Raw genomic sequence first — 26,136 nt, forward strand, 5'->3', positions numbered from 1 at the left:
TCATTGAGTTACGGCTTTCTTACCCTTTTCTTTAAAAATCTGATTATGTCTGGCTACCTGTGAGCAGATGTGGAACATGCATGCGGTTGTAGGTGCTCCGAATGAAATGTGAAGGTGAGCCAGCAGGGAGCCGGTGTTAGAATAAGCAGGATTGATGAGCTCACAGCAGACGACCACTGATCCATCATCGGCTTGTCTGAATCGAGTCCACGGGTTATTCAGTATGAAGTATACCCGCTATATAGTGCCCTTTAGAAATCTGTGCTGCACAGACGGCCACTGCAGAGAGGATATTGTTATAGGTGCACGGCTTCACAGGAACAGTACACATGCACGCCGTGCACTGTTGCCGAGCAGACCTGTACAGGTGGCTAATTTAGGAACAAGGATGGACTAGCACAGTGGTCCTGGGAGGGATTTTGTTGAATGCTGTGAATCAGACAGTCCAGCTGTGTGCCTCTAGACCACTGCAACAAGACAGATGCATCTCACATTTACATTTTCGGTGTTTGACGCTAGGCTTTTAACACATCTGGGATAAAACCATCACACATCAAGTATTTTGTTTGTGCAGACAGATGGGCGGCCGGTGCAACGAAAAAGTCTCCTAAAATGTTCGGGTGCTTTAAATAAAACACTTCAAACACCGAAGACACCAAAACCCGAACGCTGTTTTAAGAGGAACGGCAAGCAGGGACCTTCGTTTTCTTTTATTCAACCATAGATTTGATTTCTCAATTATTTATCGGTGGAAATGGAAGAAATGCATTTGACCTGAGGTTGTTGGAGAGCATTCTGTGACTGTGTTGACAAAGTCGCCTGCTACACTTTCAATGCACTGCAATTCTATCATGTGTTGCCACTAAAATTCAGTAAGTGATTTAGTTTGGGGCTTTAAATCTACTTCCATAGACCCTGGCGGCGCATGCAAGGCCTTTTAGTTCAGGGTTGAAGTTGAGGAAAATAAATTACCTGCAACAGACATCTGACATATCAACAGGACACTTTTGTTTGTTTTGAATCAGTGATCAGGTGATGAGACTGACAATAAAGAATTCAAAAAATCCCCCCAAAACAGCCCTTTATTCAAACATTGTCCTAAATTTAAAAAAATATATTCAACATGGAGACGTCATTGAGTTTGTGTAATCTTTCTAAATATAAACTTGTTACATTTACATCAAGTAATGTAAGTTACATTTGTTTCCAACAGCATAATGGTGTCATTGATCCCCGATGGCATTAAGAGATTAAAAGGTTCCCCGTCCTCTCCGTGTTGTTGACAAGCGTTGTAACGCATTACAGTCATTAGCATTAAGCTGGCTCATCAATAAGCACTTGGCTGAGCCATCAGTCTTCCTTGGACGTAGCCCTGGGGACCCCGCCAATGGTCCCTGCCAGCTTAGAGACTGGCCACAGGGGTACCCTTGATGTGTCGGTCACTGCGCAAACACACAAACGCGCACCTGACCTGACAGCAGAGTTTCAAGTGTCACTGCGAGCTTCTGTTTGTTGAAGTTCTTTGTCGGTTGCTTATGTTGTGTCAGTGTAACTACTTGTGCTTGTCAAGCATGTTGGTGTTTGTCATCTCGTATTGTGTTGACTTGATGATAGAGTCCTTGTGCGTGCGTGTGTGTGGGGAAGGAGGGGGAAAAAAAAGGCAAGCAGTCTCTCATAGTTAGTGTTTTTGGTGTATCCGTCAACTTTAGTAATGTCTCTTACAGTATTTTTGTTCTATATGCCATGTTGGTGATACTGTGCGAGTGTGACTCTGTCGAGTATGGCGGTGTCGGTGTCAGTGTCAGTCAGTGTGAGACTACGCGGTGTCAGTCTGACAGCCAGACGTAGTCTGATGCGATTGTGTGCAACAGTGAATGACAATGTCTCCACTCAGAAACCAGTGTGCAGTCTTTTGAGAGGGGGATGCGAAAAGAAAAGAAACATCAAAGATGAGAAAAGAAGGATAACGCAACAGGAGGGAGGGTGCTACAGTTCATCGTGTAAGGGCTCTCCCTCCACGTGGTCCAGAGCTCCCATCAGCAGCAGGGCTCCCGTGGCGCTGTCTCTGACGAAGAGAATGAAGGGGTGATCGGCATAGAACAATTTAGGCCGATCAATGTGTTCCTCCTGTAGGTCAGCATCTTCTTTCCCTGCCTGAGCAGCCAGCTCCAGGGTAGCCCAGTGGAGGACGCCACCAAGGTGAAGCTTTCCTTTGCTCTTGGCTGACACCCCAGAGAAGTCAGCCAACTTCTGGTCCCAGGCATCGGTCAAACCTAAAGTAACCAACTGTTTCTGCAATTGGAGGGAAAGAAAAGATGATAAGACTTCATGGCTGCCTTGAGTAAGTTCTCAAACAAGTTCTCAAAGCTTGGTGCCATCGTAGATAAACACGCTCTCCAAGTGCAGCTGCCAGGACGCTGATCAATTATGCATGTGAGGGGACCAAACAAGGAGCAGGAGGGAAAGCAGATTTTAAAATTTCATGATGCTGACATTCAGAAGTTTGGGACGAGCGGTGCCCTAACCAAACCCTGCAATATGATTAACTTGCACATAAAGATGTGCTTAAAAACACTCAATGAGTAACTTTTCACAAGCAGCATTTTCTTTACTTACCATAATATTTATCTACTTTATATACCCAAAAATTTGAGATAGAAAAGAGGCTGACAGTTGCCCTTGTTGTGAGCTGGCAGAACAAAGTGGACGACAGGCAGAGAGGAGACGGAAGGAGGATGCAGAGGATGAATAATTTAAGAGTGATGCCCCGTGACCTCGGCACCTCCTTTGTTTTGCCTCTGATATGAATTCCACAGAAAGTCGTCGCCATGACAGGTAGTTTATCCTCCCATGGCAGAAGGCCACTCACAGTGACAGGCTTCTGCAAGGGCCAGATGAGAGCATGTGTGGGTGTGGACGTGGGGCTGTACGGACTCATCTGTGCGGATGCGCGCGAGGCCACGGCTACAGAATATCTGCAGGGGAAGATGGGTGGGTGACGGTACTGTTTTCCGGCATTCTTTAAACTTTAGCTGACAAAACTCCTTACTGGAAACGTCTTTTACTAGCAGACAACAACTAAGATCTTCCGGCTGTTCTGTGGGTGCTCCCTCGCTGAACCAAAACCACACTGTTTTTGCTCACGTCTTAAAACCACAGACTAATAGAAAACTGCAATAAACCATGTAGAACATCTGCTTTTCGTTTAAAAGCTAAGATGTGCATGCTCGAAAAAAAAACATCACCCCGATCATCACAGGTTAAACCTAAACACAAAACAAGTGCTTGTATATACAGTTGTAGGCATCTGTCACTCCCATTCCAGTGTTTTCATGCATTTGTGTCCACAGAGAACGAGCACCACCTCCTTCTCTAATGCACTTCTATTGTCCTCATCCATTATTCCTCTACTCTTCTCTCACCCCCACCCACCCCACACGGTTCCACTACATCACTGTCTTCCTCTGCAGCTCTGACACTCGACCAGCGTCTCCATACCTCATCTGGCCCACGTGCCTCCATGTTATCCTATTCTTTTTCTAACTCGATCCTTCTCCTTTTTCTTGGGCAGGCCTACTCACCCCGCTTTACAATGTTCTTGCAAACTGTCAGTCTCCATCGGAGATCATTTCAATTTTCTTCCTCCCCTAAGTTACTTAACAAGAAACTACCTGGCATCTCTCTCTGTCACTCACGACATATATATATATATATATATATATACATATATATATATATATATATATATATATATATATATATATATATATATATATATATACACATATATATATATATACATATATACATATATATATATATATATATATATATATATATATATATATATATATATATATATATATATATATATATATATATATATATATATATATATATATATATATATATATATATATGTATATATATATATATATATATATATATATATATATATATATATATATATATATATATATATATATATATATATATATATATATATATACACATATACATATACATACACACATATATGTACATATATCCTGTATATGTGTATGTATATACATACATACACACACATATACATATCTCTATATCTATCTATCTATCTATCTATCTATCTATCTATCTATATACATAAATAAGAGGACCCAGTGGCAGCACAATAAGAAGAAGCAGGCATGTTAGCGGAGCCCACTGAGGCCTTGTGCGCTGCGGAGGTGTGGCACTACATTATACGGGGAGAAAAACCTCTGGGAGGTGCTCTTTGGCTGCCCTTTCTCTCGGACGCACCGCATGAATCTTAGATGGAACAGCACTGGGTGGACTGCTGATGCCTCGCGCACAACATCAACGAGTTTTTTGTCTGCGAGTGGGAGCCACAGGCATTGTCACCTGGAGATTTCATCTAAGAGTGTATGTGTGGCCAGGGCTACCTTTACCTACAGCAGTGCAGTCTAACCAGGCCCGAGGTAGCATGGCCCTGAGGCATGCAACACTCAGCATCCCATTATTTCACCTCGATGGTCGGGCCCACTAAGAAGCTTGTCGGGTGTACCTGTGGGGGGTTTTAAGGTTGTGGCGGACATGGACACGTTACAGCTCTATCAGCGAGCAGTTGTTCTGGATGCTTTAAAAAAAAAAAAACAGACCAGCTTTAATAATGATGAAGTTAAAGAGGAAAAAAGATGAGAGAGAAAAAAAGCAAAGATCAAAAGGGAGGTCGCTGCTAGGCAGCGCTCCTTTCAGCTGTTGTATGCAAATGATGCTATTTGAACTTGGGGAAAAGACCTTAAGATGATTCAACTCTATGAAGACCTCACACCACACCAAGACTATTTACCTCGACAGTTAAAATGGAAAAGAAAAAAAAGAAACAAGTGGTTTGTCTGTAGTGCTGAATGTGTTCACTGCAAATTCTTATTTTCTTGTGACCTTTTATGTCTGTGAACTGCATACTGTATCTAATATTTCAGAAACTAAATAGTGAAGCCAACGTTTCTCTTCTAATCCTGCAAAAAATGATTTTTTTAGTTGACAATTAGAGAAGAAAAGCAGGTAAAATGGGAAAAAACCCCACTTCATTTGGATCACACAGCAGGTAAGGAAGAGGGACTACAGAAAGCAAAGGGTAGGCGAGAGTGAGGCCGATCTGTGCCTCTGGACAAAAGATAACACACTGGATAATAAAACGATTCTCACTGTGCAATCTAATTTACTTTGTACTAAACTAACAACTTTCACTTTTAGAGTCTTTGGTCTAAAACTGTTAGAACACAGAGAAATAATGAGGTTCACTATTCAAAGTTATTTGAACAACAACAACAGTAGAAAAGTGCTGGGACGACACCGAAATCCTGACAAATGAGGAGCTGGCACAAGCAATCTTTGGCATTTTTCCACCGTAATCACCGAAATAATTCATCAGTTACTAAAACACTAACTTCTGTCAGTCAACTATGCATTAGTGTGTTATTTCATTTCTATTTTAATGCTCCTCATTATCTTTTCACATTGCCTTTTACACTTTCTCCCACACTATAGCAATGATTCCACTTTCCCATACATTTTAAGTGAGTGGAATTGTTAAAAGCACATGCTACATGAACACTGTTAGCTGGAGTGCTTTTTTTTTCACATCATCCTCCTCACTCTGCTTTTGTTTCCTTCTTGGCTCAGCTCTATATATAGCTCTATATTAAAAGGCAACAAAGCGAATAAATAAATAAAAACTAAAAGAATTTCTAATTTTCTATCATCTTATACTGTTACAGTACAGTGGCTCCATGTGGTTAACACTTTCTCCACACACCTGAAACGTCTGTGGTTGCACACCAGGAGGGCACACAGACTCACAAGCTAGTAAACTACTAACTGTTCCTGTAAAAGCGAAGCTTGTGTTAAGAAGGGCAATGGGCATAAAATCTGTGCCAAATCACATGCAGACCCATCTACTATGGCAACCTTGGGAAATAAAGGACCAGCGTTGGTGCTGATTTCCCAGATTTTGCCACCTTAAGTAACTCCAGACACGTTCTGCCTAATTCAGTGCTGCCCTAAACATCCCCACGTGGGTGGTTTGAAGTGTGCAGTGTGCGGCACTGGCATCATCGCAGCACCATTTCATGGACACATTTGATGCAGGCTTTAAAGAAAGCCTTTTCTTTTTCACACATTATCGGCTCTCGAGGCTTCAAAGCCTCACCATCGCTTTATTAAGGTCTCATCAGCATCACTCCTACTGGTATCTTATTTACATGGGCTTTTACCTCTTCTACACAGTCAATGTGCTCTGTGTCTCATTCACACAGACACATGAGTAGCGCTTTATTCTATGAGACCATTTTACTGGAGAAGAGAAAAAAAAAAAAGGAAAATAAAGCCTTAGCTTTCAGCGAGATGTTTAACTAATGGCCATGAAACACATCTGATTAATTCATATGATGCAGGGCTATGGTAGCTGTGCTAAAACAGCTGCCCCTTGACACTGTATACTGCAGAGTGCGCTCTTGTAAATATTTGATGGCCTTTTGACCTCATTACCCATGACTGAGTGAGCTCTCTGGTGAACACTCATATGTCTTAGTCACCAATCGGAGATATAGCCACCGAGGAGCTCAAGTTTGGCCATTAGTGAGTGTGCGTGCATGTGTGTGGCCTGGTCAGCAGTGGATCAGAGAGAAAAGGAATGAGTGTGGTTTATTCTGTGACCTCTGGGTAAGGCTTGTTAAGAGGGTTCTCCGTCTCTGGCTGCAGACCCCGTCACACTCCTATTCTTCACCGGAGAAAAACGCCACCACCGACAAGACAGAAAGGAAGAGAAATGCCACACTTTGCTGCTCTGTATGGGTCTTCGTGTGCTTCCCACCTCGTCCCCAAGCAATCATTGACCCCTCTCGTTCTCTCCCACCTCTCCTGCTCACTTTCCCAGCCAGTGTCACTAGGGCTGGGCCATATCATAAAGTTCACGGTAATACCGGTATAATTTTGGGCAACGATAGAAAAATGAAATATCGCGATAGAATAGGGGTAAAACGCGCATGCGCAGTGCCTTTTTGCTGAGCACACGTCGGAAAAAGCATGGCGGCGAAAGCAAATCGTTGAATGAACCAGATGAACCAGAATCAGTTTGTAAAAATGCTGCAACTTCAGTGGTGGAACTGGTTTAGCTTTCGTCCGTCAGACACACAACAAAGCACTATTTTTGGTAGAGCATGCTAGCGGGCCGTCGTTATTACCATGTTTTTTGGAAAATACGGCACACTTAAAATCAATCCTTTGATTTTTCTGAAACTCGACAGTGTCCCTTATAACCCCGTGTGCCTTATGTATGAATTCTGGTTGTGTTTACTGACCTCGAAACGATTTTATGTACACGGTGCTCGAAAATCGGTCAAATGTTTTAGTACGACTTTGCTAAGCTACGAACCCGCACCGCTTGATGGATTGTCGGAGCGTTGCGGCTATTGTAGGCAGGAGCCTCGCGGAGTGATACGTACTGTGCTTCAACATAGTATTACGGTATTGTGTGTGTATAACCTCTTTAAGTTTTGTGGATATTATACATCGTTATGCTGAGGATTAGGGATGGGTATCGTTTAGGTTTTATCTGATACCGGTGCCAAATCGGTACTTTTGAAACGGTGCTCAAACCGGTGCTTAAAGAATGGAGAACACAAACTTTGTCCAAAAACCTCTCATGTTCAGCTGGTTTTTTTGTAAAAAGATAACAATGTTAGCCTTTTCTGCAGCTATGTGGCATATATGGCATCACTCTTGGCTGGAAGCAGTGCTTAAACAATGGAAAAAACACAAACTTAAACCCTCTCATGTTTAACTGTTTCCCACTTTTTCTTTGGTCATTTTAGCCTTTTTGGCCAGGGTGAAGGGAGTATCTGCCATCAAACAAGAGGACAGCCGCATGTAGCTATGATGATGTTTGCTAGTTCACCTTACATGCATTAATGTAATAACATGGTTAGCCTACTCAACGTAAATTACACACGAACAACATGAAGCTACTCACGCAGAGAAGAACAGCTGCTGCTGCTGCATCATCCTCATCATTTCTGCTACACTGGCAGGGCTAGGGGCCAGGACTCTATTCTTCGGGTTTTTGGGGGATGTTGCTCCGGGTCCGATAACAGGCACCACACCCGCAGTAGATGTGCACGGTGTGAGGTCTCGCAGCAAGCTATCAAATACGGCGCATTTCTCGGCTTTTAAAAAAAACGCTATGCGTCGCCAGCTGTTTAATCGGATTCTTGGTGTTACCTCCTTTGACAGTATCACAGTATCAGCTTAAAGCACTTGTTGCATGCTGCTGAGTTTGCATCTTTTGCTGTGAAGTACAGCCAGACTTTTGACCGCTTCGCCATTGACATTTTTAATCTGTAGCTCTGCTCTAACAGAACGTACGTACCTGGCCCCGCCTACTATCCTCGGAAACGTAAAATGATTGGCTAGAAGTGTATCACAGCTCAGGAAAAAAAAGCACCGAAATAAAGCACCGAAATGTGCGCTGCTTTTCGGTCTGGTTACTACCGTTTATGTCAGAACCGACACCGGTACCCATCCCTACTGAGGATATGTCGGCCAATTTCCATTGGAAATGCCTTTTGGTTAAACTGTCAGCAAGGAATTTGCATTTGCACTGTTAAAGTTTTATATAACTTTAACGCACATAAAAAACAGCTGCTTGTTTAAGTGAAAATACATTGATGTTTTTTTTTTTGCACTAATAAAGTTGTGGAGTTGTAAAGTATTTTGTCTAGTGTCAATTATATCGTCAGTTATATCGTTATCGCGAATTTTCAAATGTATATCGTGATAAATATTTTTGGTCATATCGCCCTGCCCTAAGTGTCACTCCCATTTAGGTCAGCGGAGCCAAGGTTCAGTCGCTTAGCGATGGTTTACAAGAGGCACATGTTTGACCTACAAAAAGGATTTAGATCCCTGTGACTGATACGACGGGGAGGACTGGGGTGAAGGAGCGAACGATGCCTTTGGATGTGGCAAATCCGCTCAACATGAGTCAGAGGTGTGCGATTTTGTTTGTGCTCATTTGCTACGCACACAAGATGAAAGTCTTAGACACACACACACACACACACACACACACACACACACACACACACACACACACACTGCTAAGATCATCGTTTTTTCCAAATGCTGCCCTCTAATCTAAGGATTCCATGGCCATCCGTGGCACTGACAGACAAAGTGGTAAACAGCATTAACGCACGGTGATGAGCAATTATTTGGCTGACCCAATTGGAAAAAATGATTGTCAGTGAAGACACGGAACTGTCGCTGGCCAGAGGGTTTGGGAAGACAGACGCAATGAGATCAGAGTGGGTAGAGTGGGTAGAGGGTTTTGTTTGGAGCTTGAGTCCTTTCGCAATGATTTCTCAAATGCGCTTATTTTTCTTGAGAGAGCAAACGGAGGAAGACAACTCATCACGAGTCAAACGGGGCCAAAACGTGCTCACCCATAATTAGGTTGCATAATGAGAACACTGTACAGCTACTTTTAGTTATTTAAGACCATTAAAGGTTTTCTGTTTTTTCTGTCCGTAAAACTGCCTCGGAGAGACAAAGGAGGGTCTGTGCAACAGGATGCTTTCTGCTCTTTCTCTGGCAAAGTCATAGGCGTGTCAGAAGCCATTTCAAGCTTTAGTTCTATGTTAATGTTAATGTCAAAAGCTTGTTCTCCGGGGCGCAGCTAGCAGAATAACATGGTAGCACAGCTCTACAGAGATGTTTGCTAAAGTAAAACGAGGGCAAAGTGGATTTCATCAGTCCATGATGAGGTTACAGCATACATATGGATAGGACGTCGGCAAAGGTTGCAGTCGGTGTCCACTGCCCTGGGGAAATGGGTTTTACTGGGATGCTTCTGCTTCTGTCAGGTTAAACTAACCTCCCCCCGTTACTACTTCTCTCTAGCTCATCTACAACTGTTGTGTTATCAACTCTGGGTGTAGTCAGATTGAAGACTAAGCAATTTTTCAAAGTAGAACAAGTCACTGAAAAGATGCAAGAGGAATGAAGAAAAAAATAATTTAAGTAATAAAAGTTTGAAATGGTAAAAAAAGCAACCTCCAGAAAAAATGGTGCCAGAAGCTGCAGTTCCTCTAACGGCCACTTGAGAGTAAACTCCATAAACCGATGTTACCGATGCTAGAAATCCACTACTGAGCTAAATCTAGGAACATTTTAATGGCTATCAAGGATCTTAAATGCCATTCCTTTCTTTACTCTCCTTATTCTTGCTTTGCTGCATGCATACCTAGATCTCTGTTAGGAAATTCCTTTATCCTACATCTCTTGCAAAGGTGCAAAGATTCTTGTAGCAGCCTGTCATTCTGAGCCAGCGCTCAGCATAGCTGTTCTGGTTTCAATGGCAAACTTCTTCTTTGAAAGGCTCCATCAGTTGTCAATAATAATAACAACGTAGTATTAGTAATAACAGAGCACAATTAAACTGGCTGTTTGTCACAGGCTACTTCCTGTGCTTTGCTCAAGATACTTGGAATTAGCAATCTCAGCCATGTTCCTCTATTTGTTTTTTCAACAGTTTACTTGGAGCCACAAAGGAAAATCTGAGTTTGATTTTTTTATAATTACAAGATGCCACATGGAACATCACATGGAAGAACAGTATTTCACAAAGAGAAGTGAAAAGTTAACCTATAGAACTGTGACTGCAACTAATGTCAATTCCATAAACCTGACCAGAAAACTTTCCTTCCACTTTCACCCCCTCAGCAGGAATTTCCTGAAGGTGAAAGGCCCGTGTGATTCTAGCAGCTTGTATGTTTCTGTGTCCCTGTTAGACACCTCTCGGCCTGGTAAAATACGTGCTCTTCCACCAGCCCGACAACTCTCAAGCCTCCCAGTCAGCAGCCTCCAGTTTGGCCTGGATGAACCTTAACAACCCTAATGCACTCACATTAGCATCAGCTGCCACTAAGCTGCTTTCTGTCCGCTTGGCTGTCCTATTCACTTCTCAGTACCTCAGACCAGCTACCTGCTGGCCCTGGGAGTAGCAGGAGCAGAGATCCACATTACCAGCTGGGCTGTGGCATAACCTTTGTGCTCTTGCAAAATAAGGCCTGTGGGAGGCACCGGGACCCCACAGAGGAGGTACAGGTCATGGTCATCTTCAGGCCCCTCTTAGCCTCCGAGCAGGAAGGTTTGGGTGCCCAGGTTTGATACACCTGGGCACCCTTCACCTCAAGAGTGAGAAGAGAATAGTGGAAAGGACTGACATTTGAACTCACCTTAGCCAACGTCTGCACTGAGGCTTCAATTACAGCCAGTACTAAAAAAGAATAAACAAAAGCAGTCGAAGAAGGAGGCACAAAACTAAGTAAGACACAGTGGTCACGTTCCGAATGGAAGGAGAAAGTAAAAGAAGGAAAATAGAAGCGAGAAACACGACACAGCATAGAGGAAGAGCAGGAAGACCAAAGGATGGGGTGGGAGGGGGTGCCAATATGTGTGAGAAAAGGGTAGACAGATAAGAAGAGTGCAAGACAGGAAAAGCAGCCGGCCAAGACAGAGGCAGGGAATAATGAAGAGATGCGGAAAATCCAGAGAAGGATAAAGCAGGCAAAGAAACAATGAGAATGATGACTGCATTGCTGGGTGAAATGAGAAAGCGTATCAGGTGGAGTGAAAAATGATGCAGTGCGCAGATACAGGGAATGAATGGAAGAAGAAACTAGAATTGAAGCTGCACGCAGGGATCCACTCTGTCAAATTCAACTAGGGTTTGAAACAGCTGCACAGCTCCCACTTCACCGCACTTTAAACTTACTTAAAAAACAACTTGGTCTACTGGTCTGCGTATAAATGCAAAAAAAGAAAGAAAAAAGAATAAAAAAGGAAAACAGCATCGTGACCATAGAAGCTAGAGGAGATTGTGACCCAAGAAATTTGGGCAAAGTTATACCTAAAGACAGCGGTGCCTCCAGAATTACTTTCATAGGGGTGGCCTCTAAATATACTGGGCTGGCACATCAAAAACAGTGATCTATCCAGGGATTGGCACCAGCTTTACCTTTACCTTTTTTTAATTATTACCAACGTAGGACAGGCATCCTCCTTGGTGGCGCCCCTGTCTAAAGAACGTAACACTTGAAAATGCCAGTTCACTAATCATCATCAGCACATCTTCTTCATTCACCCCCTCAATGCATTAGTGTCCATTACAGCAGGGCCACAGATTCCTTCAGCAACAATCTATGGACGGAGGTTGGAGGGTTCTAGCTCCTAACTTTGTAACCAGTTAACATTAGCAAAACTACCAGACCTAAAAATGACTAATATTAGCATCAGCAGCCTTCTTTTCTTGTAGGTTAACATCAACATGCTTGTATTGTATGTGGTTACACACAGCTCCAGTAGGCATTTCCTGTCTCAGCTGTTCATTTTCTAGATCAAAACACTGCCCGGCTATAATGACACAGGATGTCATTCTTCCTACTTCAAGCCTTGCTACCTCGGTAGCCAACGGTAATTAACAATCCATAGCAACGATGACATCACTCGACAACAGCTTTAATTATGAGGTTTTTTTAAATAATGAATAAAATAAACAAAACACAAGTAATGCATAAAAATACAGTTGTGAAATATTAGGAAAATAAGGGAAAAAAAACTATCCAAGCCTACTGATGTCTCTTTAACACATGGAAACAGTACAAGGTGTAACCAGGACTCCTACATGCGTTTCCAAGAAGTAAGATTAACTCAACCTTCTATTTAAGCACTTCAGAGCCATACTTATGCCATACTGCATTAGCAGGACCCGTTTGAGACTTATATGACAATGAAAGGCAGTATGAGCTGAATTTAAAGGACCTGACTCACAGCAAGAATGTTTTTATGCCACTGTACTAAAACAAACTTTGCTGAACTAACCTGCAGACTGAGCGTGCTAGTGATGTTTGCCTTGGGCAGAGAGATGGCCACACTGGTTACACTGGCCTTCTCCAGCCACTTGGACAGCAGCTCCAGGGTCAGCAGCTTTTCCAACTTAGCCAGATTTTCGACATGAAAGGGCAGCAGGAGCACGACGCTGGCCCTGCCTCCCCACAGAGGCGCCTCTAGAACTTGCACCATGTTGTCAGTGTCTTCATGAAAGCGGTACAAACCTGTAGCAGGGGGACAGCAGGGGGCAGGCAAAGAGTTGAGCAAAGATCAGAGAGTCAAGGAGAGAAGCAGTGCTGTGAAGTAACGTTTTCTTTTTTAGCAGTAGTTTAATGCAGAAGTTCTCTTGGAAGTTGGTTCAGAGCTGCACTTTCAGCCGTGTCGCTGCAGTCGTTCGGCGCCACCTCCCTCTATCACCGAGTGAACTCGCAGAAGGAATGCTGGAGTTAGTTTCGCTTCATACATAAAGGAAATGCAAGCTGCGACAGGCCGACAACAAGCCAGCCGTAACACAATTCTCACTCGTGAGTTGAAAGTGACATTATAGATGAGATTAAAAGAAATATACATCCGGTCTACGTCTCTTAACTGTTATCCTAGAAGAAACTCACCCTGCCTTGTTGCTGTTTTAAGACAATGCATAAAATATGGAAAATGTGCTAAATAAATCATTAGGGACACACTGATAAATTAGAGCGAGGCATATTGGACCTCACAAATATTCACGTCCCTTTTAGAGCTGGATTCCTTCTCGCTGCATTTATTCCCTGGCAGGAATAGAGCAGTGACAGACTGCGTACAGCTTTTTATTATTATTTTTTTTACCTGCTCTGTGCATCATCACCACTTTGGTGTATTTCTTTCCCAGGAAGGTACGACGATCTGTGCTTTCCTCGCTGAAATCTCTCTCCCACAGCCCTGAGCAAAGGGAAAGAAAAAGCAGTTTTAAATACAGCATGCTTCATATAGATGGACTGCATGGGGAGGGAGAGGATAAAAACAAAATCAATGAAACGGGAGAAAAAGTGAACAATAGGTTAAACAATGCCATGTTCATAAAACACATATACAGCGACACTGGCTGGCACTGCTCATGAATCATCTGTGTGTACTGCCCATTAAAAAATGTATACCCTCCTGAAAGCTGCTGAGGCAGAGTGCTGTACTGCAGCAGTTATGAAGACCTTAAGGCTACTGACCCCTATTCAATGTTCAACACATCCCCACTTGGCCCTGCTAACCTCCTGACAGCTGTCAATTTAAGAGGAGCTAAGAGTGGAGGAATTACCGTTGTAATAACCTCAGAACACACTCTGAAAGCTGCTGGTCCATTCAATAGGGCAGGGGACATTGGATGGGGCGTAGAGGTCGGCAGATTATGACTTGTACCCATCGCGCTCTTTGTGAATGACACCTGAGGCCGGCTAGGGCTATAACTAATGATGATTCTCATTATCGATAAATCATTTGAAAAGGTCAGCGCTCTCGTCACACAAAGCTAAGGTTCAAGGAGGCCAAAAACTATGAAATGCCTCAATTGGCAATGTGAAAGCCTGCAGACTGATTGCTTGGTTTTTATTATTAAGCACCTCTATTAAGAACTGTGCACAGACTCGTCTTTTGTCTGCGCTGTTTTTAATTCCTCTGAAGAAAAACAGACCAAGTTCTCAGAGCACAAGGTGACACCTACAAGCACAGGAACTTTAAGGAGAGATCAATACAAGACACAGTGCCCCATAATTTACCTTAAGACAAAAAGATATACCTCACATGCCATAAGTTGTGAAGACAGATGACAGGGGAAAATAAATCATGCTCAGCCTGATTTAGTCAAAACACTCCTCCACACTGCTAAGATAAGTATACACTGTACTGGGTTTCACTAACAAAACAAGACACAAGGAAACTGCTTCTGCTCAATTTTGTGCAATTTTGTTCTCATTTTCCCAAGAAACTTGCAGATGTGTGTATTTGACAAAAACAAACTACAGTTACATGTGACTAACACACCCAACCAATAAGCCTGCACTCTGGTTTCTGATCATACAGTCTGTAGATGCACCTTTGCCAGTTAAGCTTAACTGGTTGACATCCTGACACGTCACCGTCCTTAAATACGGTGACATCAACTCCAGCTGCCTGACACGGTGGCGGCTGAAACAGGTAGTGCTATCCCACAATTCACAAGGACGCCAATCAAACGATCAGCAAAACTGCCAAAGTGCCAGATGTACAGATTTATCAGTGCATTTTACATGATATGGTCTCAGCAGTCTGTAACAGGCTGTGTTACAGCTACATGTCAACCATCAACATCAGTCTGTTCCAGTAAAAGCATTTGAACTTAGAACATGGGTTTAGATATACGTGTGTAATAAAAATAAGAAATCACATGTTGAGTATTTCAGCATCTGCTGCCCATTTTGGAGAAATTACTTTTTCCTTACAGAAATATCAACACCGTCAACAATTATCTTCTATTCTAAAGACCTTTGTGAGCCTCTCACCTTTTCACCAGCAGCAGGTCAAAATAACAGTGCTGTTTGGTACTAAAGTGTAGCGGAAAAGCTAACAAATTAACCAAGATGAAGCCAGATAAGCAACATAGCATCGTCACTGCGTTACCTCACTGGTAGGGAACACTTATATACACAAGACATATTCAGCCATCATCTATTCATCCACTGGTTTAAAGTCCATTATCTGCAAATCTCTTCTCTAATCACAAGAAAACAAAACAAAAAAAAAAACACTCACTTCATTACCAAAGTGTTACAAAGAAACACCGACTCACTTATGTATGAGGATCACAGAGTTGGTTGGCTGAAACTTATTCTGGAAAAGTAAAATAAGTAAATAATCATAAAAGCAACAAACACCATTATGGTAAACCTCAAAGATGTTTGGCTCCATTTATCTCCAGACTAGAAAGTTACAGAGACGAGGAAGACTGTTTTCACACACTGTTAGGCCTCGTTACACTTTGTCTACATTTGGAGTTTCTTTAAACTGTTTAACTTATTATTAAATTCCACACTTATTCTTTTTTTTTTTTTATTAATAGCTGCCTGACTAATTGTTTCAACACCATGGGTGGCATCTCCAAAAGCCAACCAGACTCGAATGGAGCGCAGCCAAACACAAATCGCAGCAGAAAAGACGTGTGATTGTCCCTCCCGGGCATGCTAGCACACATCACAGGCATTCAGTCCGCTTCCTGGGAAACACGCTTTGGAATTCCAAAGCGGCCGGCTGAAGGTTACCTGAAGCGGCAACAGTGTTGTTGAAATGATGTCACGACGATGAACAATTTTCTCCACGGTACACACGTGTAAAAACAAGCACGGGGGGGTTAATGACCTGCTGACCTCCAAACAGACCTGCACAGCAGCAGCAGAGCGACGGCTTTAAACCTGAACCTTTTAATAGCTGTCAGCAACAAACAGCGAGACGACTGCGCGGCGCTCACACAGCTACCGAGTCGTCCTGTTAACTTAAAGCGTAACCCAGTGGAGAATCGATGCGGGCTCGCGGCTCGGTCTCTTCCCTCATCGACTCGTGATGGCGTGCAGTTGTGCTGTTTCAGAAGCTGTTATTAGAGTTTAAATAAGCTGGGGCTTCATGTGCCGCCTCTCCTTTTTCAGTCCCCCAGTGCTGTCGCATTATCTTGTATAAGTTTCACTCCACTGTTTTTTCCCCAGTATTATTTTCCTCTGCTGTCACTGGTGTTTGTCTAAAGCAAAACAAAGCATGAATTAATTAACCAGAGTGGACTGGAACTCCCAAAGGCAGACCCTTTTACAATCCCCTCCACCATGACAGTCCATCTCTTTCACTCTCAGCAGGCCAACCTCTCCCGCTTTACTTTTCTCAGTTTCCTCCAATCACTCCCATCTCTTTGCTTTTCTTCTGCCCCTTTCCACCCAGAAATCTCCCCTTTTTATTCATTTAATTTTACCCTTTCTTTCTCCCCCCCTCTCTTTGGCCCTCTTTGCTTTTCGCATCTCTCCGCTATAAACATGTTCCGCTACTAATTGGCCCTGACCTTCCTTTTCTTTGAAAGCTCTGTACAGACCGAGGGAGGAGCGACAGCAAAGAGCTTTTTTCCTTTTTTTTTTAAATTCTTCCTTCAATAATTAACTGAAGGGAGGGAGAAGGGACACAAACAAAAGCGGGGAGGGGGGGGACGGACGGATGGAGATGCCTACTCAGTGCCATCTAAAATAAAATAACACCCGAGACCTCTGAAAACATCCCATTAATAACACATCATCAACTGCTTTAAGTCCTTGGAATCCCAAACATAACGAAAAAAACAAAAGTTGGAACAAAAGCAGGAGCTGCTGGTTTGAGAAAGGAGCAAACTATCGACCACGCTGAAAATTATAAATCAAAACTAAAGGAATCCAATTTTCCGTAATCTAATTTGCAGCTGCAATCTGCTGCATAATCTAATTTGTATATTTGCTCCACGAAATTAATGAACCAACCAATGAGGGTGGGCTCGCAGAAAAAAACAAAAAACAAAACTAATTTTGTAATGAAGTCAAAAAACATCAAACAAAGAGAATTAATTAAATTGCTTATCAATGTATAGTCTGTCAGGGAGTGTTATTTCTGAAGGGTTGTCTATCTTTGCCAGAACCCTGTTTTCACTTCAGGAGCCTTGCCTTCTATTTTTTTCTACCTAATAAAAAGAAAAAAAAAAAGCAGTACCTGCAGGAGGAAGGAGAAGGAACAGAGGCAGATAGACACCGATAAGGAGGATGTGAACAGGAGACATGTGGGAAGGAGAGGGAGAGGAGACAGGGGTAGATTAGACATGTGATAGAGAGTGACAAAAGCACAAAAACAGAGACCAACGCTGCAAAAAAAAGGAACAAGCGAGACAGAAGGATATATTTAACACATCATCATCATCATCTTTTGTGGAGACCGCAAACAAAAAAAAATGAGAATCTACGTCAGCGGGCATTCAAAATGTTGGCTGTGCTCTGAGACACGAAGGAGGAGATGGTAGATTCAATTCCACAATCACACAAAAAAAGGAAAAGAAATGAGAAAAAGGAAAATAAGTCATTTCCTTGACTCATGATAAGTGCGGATGAACAAATATTGCCGACCCTCGAAAATAAAATGCGATATTTATTGGCACATTTAGCGTGCCATAATGAACCTCAGATAAGGATTTAGATGGATATGTTTTTGGGATGCAACTGTTAAATCACAGATGGAGCTTCTAACCGACTGCGTCCGTGCAGAAATATTGACTGCTTTCCACCACTGCAGCCTGTCACAAAGAGCAGAGCCGAGCCAAGCTGTGCCGCCGCAGACTTGGAGCGCTCCGAGCACAGATGTTAGGCATGACATCGAGGGAGAGAGAGTCTGGACACTTGTTACTCAATTATTTAAGATGACACATCACCCCCCAATGGAAGATGAATAAGCTCTCAGTGATAGACCCCAGAATCATCCTTTATCTGCTGTGTCCACCAGCTGGAGTCCAACGCATGCACGCGCACACACACCCATGGAGATGCAGGGTGCACACAGGTGGGATTGCTGGCACGCGCCACAGAGCGAGCAAAGACTTGTGCGGACTGTCTGTGCTGTGTGATCACTAAAAATGGCGCACGCCATACTCTCATCTAAAACGGGAAAAGACATCAAGCTTTTTCGCTCCCACAGTTTTAAAAGCAAAATTGGATGCTCACTGTTATCTAATATTTCAGTAACCCTGCACTAATTTAATTTACAATAATGTTGTTTCTACACACCTTTTAAACGCACTGCATTCGCCAGGATCAAAGCTCCAGCCCTGGCCTTGATTTCGGCCTCCAAAGGAGCGCCTTCCAGTCCACTAAGGCCGGCCTTAGCCCAGTCCTGAAGCTGCTTCAGGTCAGCCTTGGAGTCTCCTTTCCCCAGATTCTGATGCTGCACTCTGAACCTAGCCTGACTCTGCTTGACAAAGGCCTGGTCGACTGGAGAGACCTGCTTGGAAAACACAGCTGAGGATGCGTGCAGGTGAAAGCTGGTTCCGTTGGCTTCACTGAAGCTCTTCAACGCCTCGGCAAGACGTTCGGGAACCTGCGTCCCCGCCTTGTCGGGGGACGGTGGGTTGAGGATACCTCGGACCTGGCTGGAGGTGTTACCGACTGAAGCTTCCCCCAGTGCTCCGAGAGAGGAGGCCACCAGCAGAGGAGAGAAGATGACATTTACGGAGCTCGAGTCGGAGCGGAGGGCCTGGTAGAGCCGCAGACCTAGGGTCCAGCTCGGGTCACCCTGAGGTGGAGGAGGCAGTGGCGGCGGACGAGATACTGGACCGGCCGGGGCATCGGCACTCTTCTTGGATGAATTATTGATGCTCCCTTGCACCAGGAGAACTGGCAGAGAAATTAGGAGACAGAAAGGGAGCCTGGGCAGCATGGCTGTTCTGGAACAGAGAGCACGGGAAGGAGAGTCAGATAATCTGTCTGTGTATACATAACAGCAAGAGGAATGAGGAGAATGCACCCCTCTCATTCTCAAGGCAAGCAAAGCCCCCCTCCACAACTATTCATTGCGCATATTTTGACCTGATTTTTAATAGTGTAATACTCATACTGCAACACTCATAGTTGAGATAAAGCAATATAAACACAGCCTGAGGGCTCCTTTTTTCCTGTAAAAGTGTCATTTGTGTAAACTGCTCCTACAGAGCCACAGCAGTGAGAACTTGATTTTCTAAATTCCTCCCCACTTGGATCCACGGTTATTATCTCACCCGCTGCGCGAAAGAAGCAACGTGCGACAATTAACGCTGATGAAGTTTTCAGGCTGGGACCGAACAAACGAATGAGAGGGGGAAATGTGCGTTTTCAATCTTTCCTTTAAAAGAAAAAAAGAAAAAGGCAAAAACTTCGACTCCTTACTTTTGCCGAAATTCAACAGAAGTGACGGCAAACATCTGTCGTCTACTTCAGCTTATACTCTCTCAAAATTAACCAAAAATGTAAAAAGTCTGGAAGACAGGGAAAGAGAGAAAAATGTCGTGTTCGTTTCATTAATTTACCGTTAATTAATTCACGTGTGTCCCTGTCGTTTTTGCGCCGCGGTCCTGGCTGTGAGCTCCGGAGGAGGTGCTGCTGCTGCTGGAGCTCAGACGTAGCAGAGGAAGCTTACCGTCCCCGCTAACTTCAGCTCCCGGTTAGCTTTCTGCTCTTCCCGAAACTTCCAGGCTTCCACGAGGAGCTGCCACCGTGAGCTTATTTAGCTTTGGGCTGTTTAGGTGCGGGCTCCATGTTAAACAAGCATTTAAAAAAAAAAGAAAGAAATTTAGTTAACAACCTAAAATAGGGCACACTTAGCACACAGTGTGAAAAAGAACTATAACGCTGTTTTCCAGTGCAGTTCTATGAATGACATGTAATCCAGTCTGAACTCAGTTTTACTATATATGACAGGTAAATATGCAGCTAATGGTATAAAAACGTTTTAAACCCATTAAACCCTGCCACTTTGTGTCAGTCCTGCTATTCAACTTCTCCCCCCCCCCCCCCCCCCCACATTTATACTTTACAAAACCATAATTAAATATGGCTAAGTCATTGTTGGGATGGGATACCTTTCAGCGGTTCCCTATGGGCTTTTCAGGGATTATGTGGGTGCAGTGTTGGTCTTGGTACAGGTTTTCAAAATGGACAAAAATCCACCGGTTGCAGCAAATGAGGCGTTTCTCCATTCTAAAGAAACCCTTGTGGGTTTGCCGGGATAATAAACTCTTGTTCTGGACTCAGTGGGGGTTGTAGTTCCCAAAGGCACTCAAGCGGGGTCGCTAATGGTCTTCTCATCGCTCCAGCTCAGTGACCCCGTGAGAGGCTGCCTCATGTGGTCCAGGGCCTCCCAAACTTGACACCCAGGCCTCCCATTGCGCAGGACATAGACCACAGCGCTGGCAGTCAGATTTTTTTTTATTTGGTCAATTTAAAGATGTTTTTTTTCTTTTTTTAAACTTGTGATTATGTCCTAAATCTGACTTTATCTTGACATGTTGATTACGGAGAGCATTTTATTTTCTTTATAAGTTCAAGTGCTTTAAGTTGAGTTTCCAGGGAAGCCCCCCTACACACATACACACACACACACCTCACTTTTCAGTAGCCTACTATGAAGGAAAACTAGGGCACACTATGAAAGGCTGTATTACAGCTGACCCTTCCGAATGTCCTCATTCTGTAGTCTCCTCATTTCGCCTCCTTAAATTGTACCTGCCCTCCATCTACAATACTACAAGGAGTGGAGAGCAGATAACTTGTAAACAGTGCTTTGGCACAGGGATTATTGCCCAAAGTTAAGGATGGAGAATGACCATATAGGGTCCTAATCAATAAATATAGAGATAGACTAAGGAGGCTAGAGGAGGATCAGAGAGGGATATGGAGGAAGATAACTGCTTGAGACCACCAATGCTTAGCAATCAGGCCGAACATGACAGCTTGTAGACCCAACCAATTATTTACCCCAGCCAAATCAATAGAGCTCTCTCCGAAAGATAGCCATCAGCACCACTATCTGGAACACATTCGCAGCAGAAAGTACAAGCACACACTGAGCACTCTGCTCGCTGCCACTCTCGCTCTCTGTCTCTTTTGAAAACGCACACACGCACTTCCCTCAGAGACACTTAGTTATCAGGCTTCCTTAGAAATAAGACACCAATCAACTAATTATTGAGCATCCTCAGTGAAAACAGAAAGAGAAAAACAGCAACATATCAAACTACATCTGCAGCTAACAAGAAGGTGCATTGGAGGTGCAATGTATGTGCATTTGCACAAACGTCCAGTGAAGCTCCCTCGACGGCCTTGGGATGCACGGTGGTGGTGATGAGTCGACCGGTGCAACCACAAAGGTCGTAACCCTGCCAGTGGCGTCACCACCCATCCCTTGAGACCTCCCAGGGTCGCACCACAGTCAGTCTTTGCAGTAATGAGCAGCAACTTGCGTTACGGTGCGAGTGATTCATAGAAACTAGGGCTTGCACCTTCAGTTAAACGAGTCCCCGGGGATAATGCTTTGGAATGCGATAAGCTGCTCAGTCAGGACATTAACTGCGATGTGGCTGAACACCTTCCCCTTTACCCGCCTCCAAAAGGCCCACCTCCATGCTGCCCTGCTTGCCCTCACCTATCCGCACCTTGTCCAAGTCCTGAGCCCCGATTCAGTTTCCCAGCTTCAGATGTCAGCGTCTCTAGCAGAAAATGTAGCAATATGCTTAACACATTATCCATTTGTGCTGCTGTTAGACCTGGCTCAAGGGCTCAGCTACAGAAGCTGCACCTTGCAATGAAAGCACTTACGGTCACTGCCAACTGGCCTCGAGCTATCCACTCACCCCACGCGCAGTTCTTGCTCTCATCTTTTTCTTGTGTTTCTCCTCAGCCCCCCCTTTGCAGTTTCACACATATTGTAACATTTATATTATTTTACTACTGATGATAAAAAAAAAACTCCATTAAAAATTGACAACATAGAATAGTATTAAATGGAAAGGACATAAATTATTGATCAAAAAGCTTCAGTCAGAGTATTTGCCCTGATCCCTGCTTTTATAAACACACCTTTTCATAACATACCAAACAACTCTAAATGCACTGTTTTCTGCTTTGGGTGTTATCAGTGCAGGTCTGGATTGTAATGGTTTGAGGCATGTCATTTTTAATTTCTCTGAGCTGACTTGTGTTGCACATAAGTTTTTTAAATATTTGTATAGCATCAGTTCGCCCATACTGTCACACAGTATGGAACTATTAAAGAACAACACGGTATACAAAATGAATGTAAATCTAGGTTGGCCTATATTTAATTTTTATAGAGTATTACAACACGTTTTGTTTTTACATTGCTTATATTTCATCAACATAATGTCAGAGGTGTTTTCTTGGATTTAGGTCTGGCGAGTGTGGGAAGTCAGTCAGTGTTATCGGTTACTTCATCCTACAGGAACTGTCTGCATACTCTCACCACATGTGGCTGTGCTTTGTTGTTAGAACCCAGGACCCACTGCACCAGCGTAGGGTCCAAGGATTTCATCCTGATACCTAATGGCAGTCAGGACGCTGTTGCCCAGCTAGTAAAGATCTGTGGATCTCTCCATAGATATGTCGTCCCAGATCATCAGTGACCAACCATGAAGACTGGTCATGCTGAGCAATGTAACTTGCTCTCATCTGTGAAAACTCAGGGCACCAGTGGTGGACCTGCCAATTCTGGTATTCTATGGCAAATGCCAATCAGGCTACATAGTGCCAGGCAGTGAGGACAGGGCCCAATAGAGCTTCTGATTGGTCATTATTGCTGGAGGTCATTATGTAGCTTTGGCAGTGCTTATCCTGTTTCTTATTGCACAAAGGAGCAGATATTGGTCCTGTTGATGGGTTAAGGATCTCCAGCTCTACTAGAGTAACTACCTGTCTCCTGGAATCTCCTGCATGCTCTGGAAATTTTGCTGGGAGACCGAGCAAACCTGGCAAAGGCACATATTGATGTACCATCCTGGATGTGTTGGACCTGTGCAAGCTCTGCAGGGTGGTGAGTGGTGACACTGACACTAGCCAAATGCAACACTAGTGAAAAAAAATGTCAGTGACCTCCACCTGTAAAACTATTCCTGTTTTGGGGGTTGTCTCATTGCTGCCCCTCTAGTGCGCCTGAGGTTAATTTCATCTCAACAGCAAAGCAGCTGAAACTGATTAACAACCTCCTCTGCTGCTTAACTGACCAGATCAATATCCCAGAGGTTTAACTGACTTGGTGCTAAACTCTGATTAAAAAGTGTTCCTTTCATTTTTTGAGGAAGTGTATTCTACATCAATTCCACGTTATGTTTCACCTGCTCAGCTTCCTTGCGCTACGTTTTGACTTCCTATTGTGCTTTTTGCTTTACCTCCAATGAGGGTTGGATTGGAGACGAGCACATCGACACATAAAGAAAACTGCAACCATTTTACTATTTCGCCAAAACTCAAAAACTCTTTCCTTATGAATATGTGAAAATGTCCTCCCACCTCCACCTTCCCTGCAACATTTGCCACCTCCTCTTACTCAGTGTCAACCCATTTCCCCTCCGCTTCTCACCTCCTCTCATTTCACTCACTCCTACTCAATTCCCATCTCTCCTCTCCTCCGTCTGAATATCACCCCATGCTTCCATGTCTCACATATTTTGGAGTCTGTACAGAACAAACAGCATGTAACATGTGAGCCCCAGTTTTTCAGCTCTGGCCTGCCTGTCTGTCATCAGGTCTGGCCTGTTTCAGCCAATAGAGAGTTGGTTCAGACCCCGTCTGGACAGACCCATGGGATGCTGTTGGTTTCCATCAAGTTCCATTGTGGTCTTTTAAAATTAGGGGCTCTTTCTTAATGTCTGGCTGAGCTGCTAAGCTGCAATTATGATTTGTACTGAAGCGCTGCTTTAACCCCAGCTTCATCCTGGTTTGGGAATCTGGTGCCAAACCTTCTCTGTGAATTAAACCGAAACACATAACGAGCATATTTAAAAGTCACCAAGATGTTGGCTTTTGCATTTTTAGTATGAGTGGCTTCTAATCTTTGGGATTGCTCATTACTCGGTGTAATAGGTCGTAAACGGCCAAGGAGGAGATGGAAGAAACACAAGCAAATGCACAAATATGAAGCTGTAACTTCTGAAAAGATGTTTAGGTTTGCTTCACTGAGTATCTAAAAATACACATTTTCGATGGGGGTTTGGGGAGTGGGATATGTCAGTGTCCCCCCCCCCCCCCCCCCCCCAACTGGGATGTTCTCCCTCCCCGTTATGGATCTAGGTCAAAACTTTATAAGGCAACAGGAGGTATGGGCGGGCAGATGGAAAGAGAAATATGTGTATTTAATCAATGGAGGGGAACGAGAGGGGCCAGCAGAGGAAAGGTGAGGAGGGCCAGCGGTATTCGGGGTCAGGTTCAACATGTTGAAAAGTGTCAAAATTACAGACGCATCTGGTGTTCATCTTAAAGGTTTTCAATAATCCTTAAAGGTTTCCTGCAACCATGTGAACGCCTGCTAATGCAAAATAGGAGGTTTGATGTTTGATTTTTTTGGGGGGGTTTGTGAGAAAACAGTTCAGAAATTTATATAAAATACTAGAACTTTGGTGAAATGCTGGGAAGTACAAAAGCAAGAGCGAGCAAATCATCTCCGCTGGCACACAGCTACACGGCAACAAAGGCAAATAAGTGGCTTTTAATGTGCTCAGTGAGTCAGACAAGAGAAGCAAATGCCAAGCACCCACAAGAGTACACAGCTGCTTCAAGCAAGTGTTGACAACTATCTTTATTGGAATTAAATATTACTCTGAGCCCCACCCCAAAGTAACCGGCACACCTGTGACTCAGATCACTCAGACTCCGACTCCGTGACACCAAATCAACACGTCCGCGTTTCTTTTTTTTCCACACTTAAGACACCCAAACCTAATCTGCCACACAAACACAACCCCAAGCCTGTCAGAAGTGTGGACGCACACACTAAAAAGACAGATATGTTGACTCCCCCACCCCACCAGCCCTCACCACACACACACAAGCTCATAAACACACACGCACACACACATGCTGCTTATATCCTCTGGCTGTGAGTTTGCCAGGAGCCAGCTGGTACTGTCATGTCTGATAGGCTGGAACAGAGACAGAGACGGAGACGAGGCCGGGAGAGAAAAGAAGGAAGGAGGGAGGCAAGCTGGGAAAAACGTCTACAGCAGAATGTATTAGTAAGACCCTGTCTGTCTGGATGAGTGTGTTGCTGATTTGAGGAAGACTGTATCAAAGCCTGGCAACTCATTACACTGTCTCATTTGGGTCCGTGGGGAGTATCTCCTATCCCTCCATCCCAGTCGTCAGCAGAGCATTTGTCTCATTCTCCTCCTTTCTTAAATGACCTGCACTTTCTGTGCCCCCCTCCTTCCCTCCACCCAGTCGTTATTTTACATAATTCGCTAATTTTTATGCAAATAAATATTAGCGCGACGGCGATGAATGGTGCGCTGACAACCAGCATTAGTGAGAGAAAGTGTTTTTGTAGCAGTTCATGTAAGAAATGTTGTTTTTAATAAAAGGGAAGCGAGTCTGATTTTCGCTGCCCTGCAGGACAAAACATAATTAAAATGTTGTTGATCAAGACGAATCACTC

The 26,136-nt window shown here is 43.7% G+C and overlaps 1 protein-coding gene across 4 annotated transcripts; it reads right to left on the minus strand.

The window, feature by feature from the left end:
- Positions 1 to 1,071: 1,071 nt before the first annotated feature.
- On the minus strand, positions 1,072 to 21,009 carry serpinh2 (serine (or cysteine) peptidase inhibitor, clade H, member 2). Of its 4 annotated transcripts, XM_085267303.1 has the most exons (6): positions 20,555 to 21,009; positions 20,003 to 20,225; positions 18,729 to 19,384; positions 13,777 to 13,869; positions 12,943 to 13,175; positions 1,072 to 2,292 (listed from the first exon to the last, which is right to left on the minus strand). In XM_085267303.1, the coding sequence occupies exons 3-6, from the start codon at positions 19,375 to 19,377 to the stop codon at positions 1,987 to 1,989; spliced, it is 1,281 nt and encodes a 426-aa protein (XP_085123429.1). In that variant the 5' UTR covers positions 19,378 to 19,384; positions 20,003 to 20,225; positions 20,555 to 21,009; the 3' UTR covers positions 1,072 to 1,986. The 4 variants fall into 4 exon arrangements, with proteins under 4 accessions (XP_085123429.1, XP_085123430.1, XP_085123427.1 ...); XM_085267304.1 differs by lacking the exon at positions 20,555 to 21,009 and having other exon boundaries at positions 18,729 to 19,379; positions 20,003 to 20,446; XM_085267301.1 differs by lacking the exon at positions 20,555 to 21,009 and having other exon boundaries at positions 20,003 to 20,445.
- Positions 21,010 to 26,136: the final 5,127 nt, after the last annotated feature.

This window comes from Mchenga conophoros, linkage group LG3, assembly GCF_057382185.1.
Source record: "Mchenga conophoros isolate Kocher_MC1m ecotype Shallow Benthic linkage group LG3, M_conophoros_male_GT1.1, whole genome shotgun sequence".
Lineage (NCBI taxonomy): Eukaryota > Metazoa > Chordata > Actinopteri > Cichliformes > Cichlidae > Mchenga > Mchenga conophoros.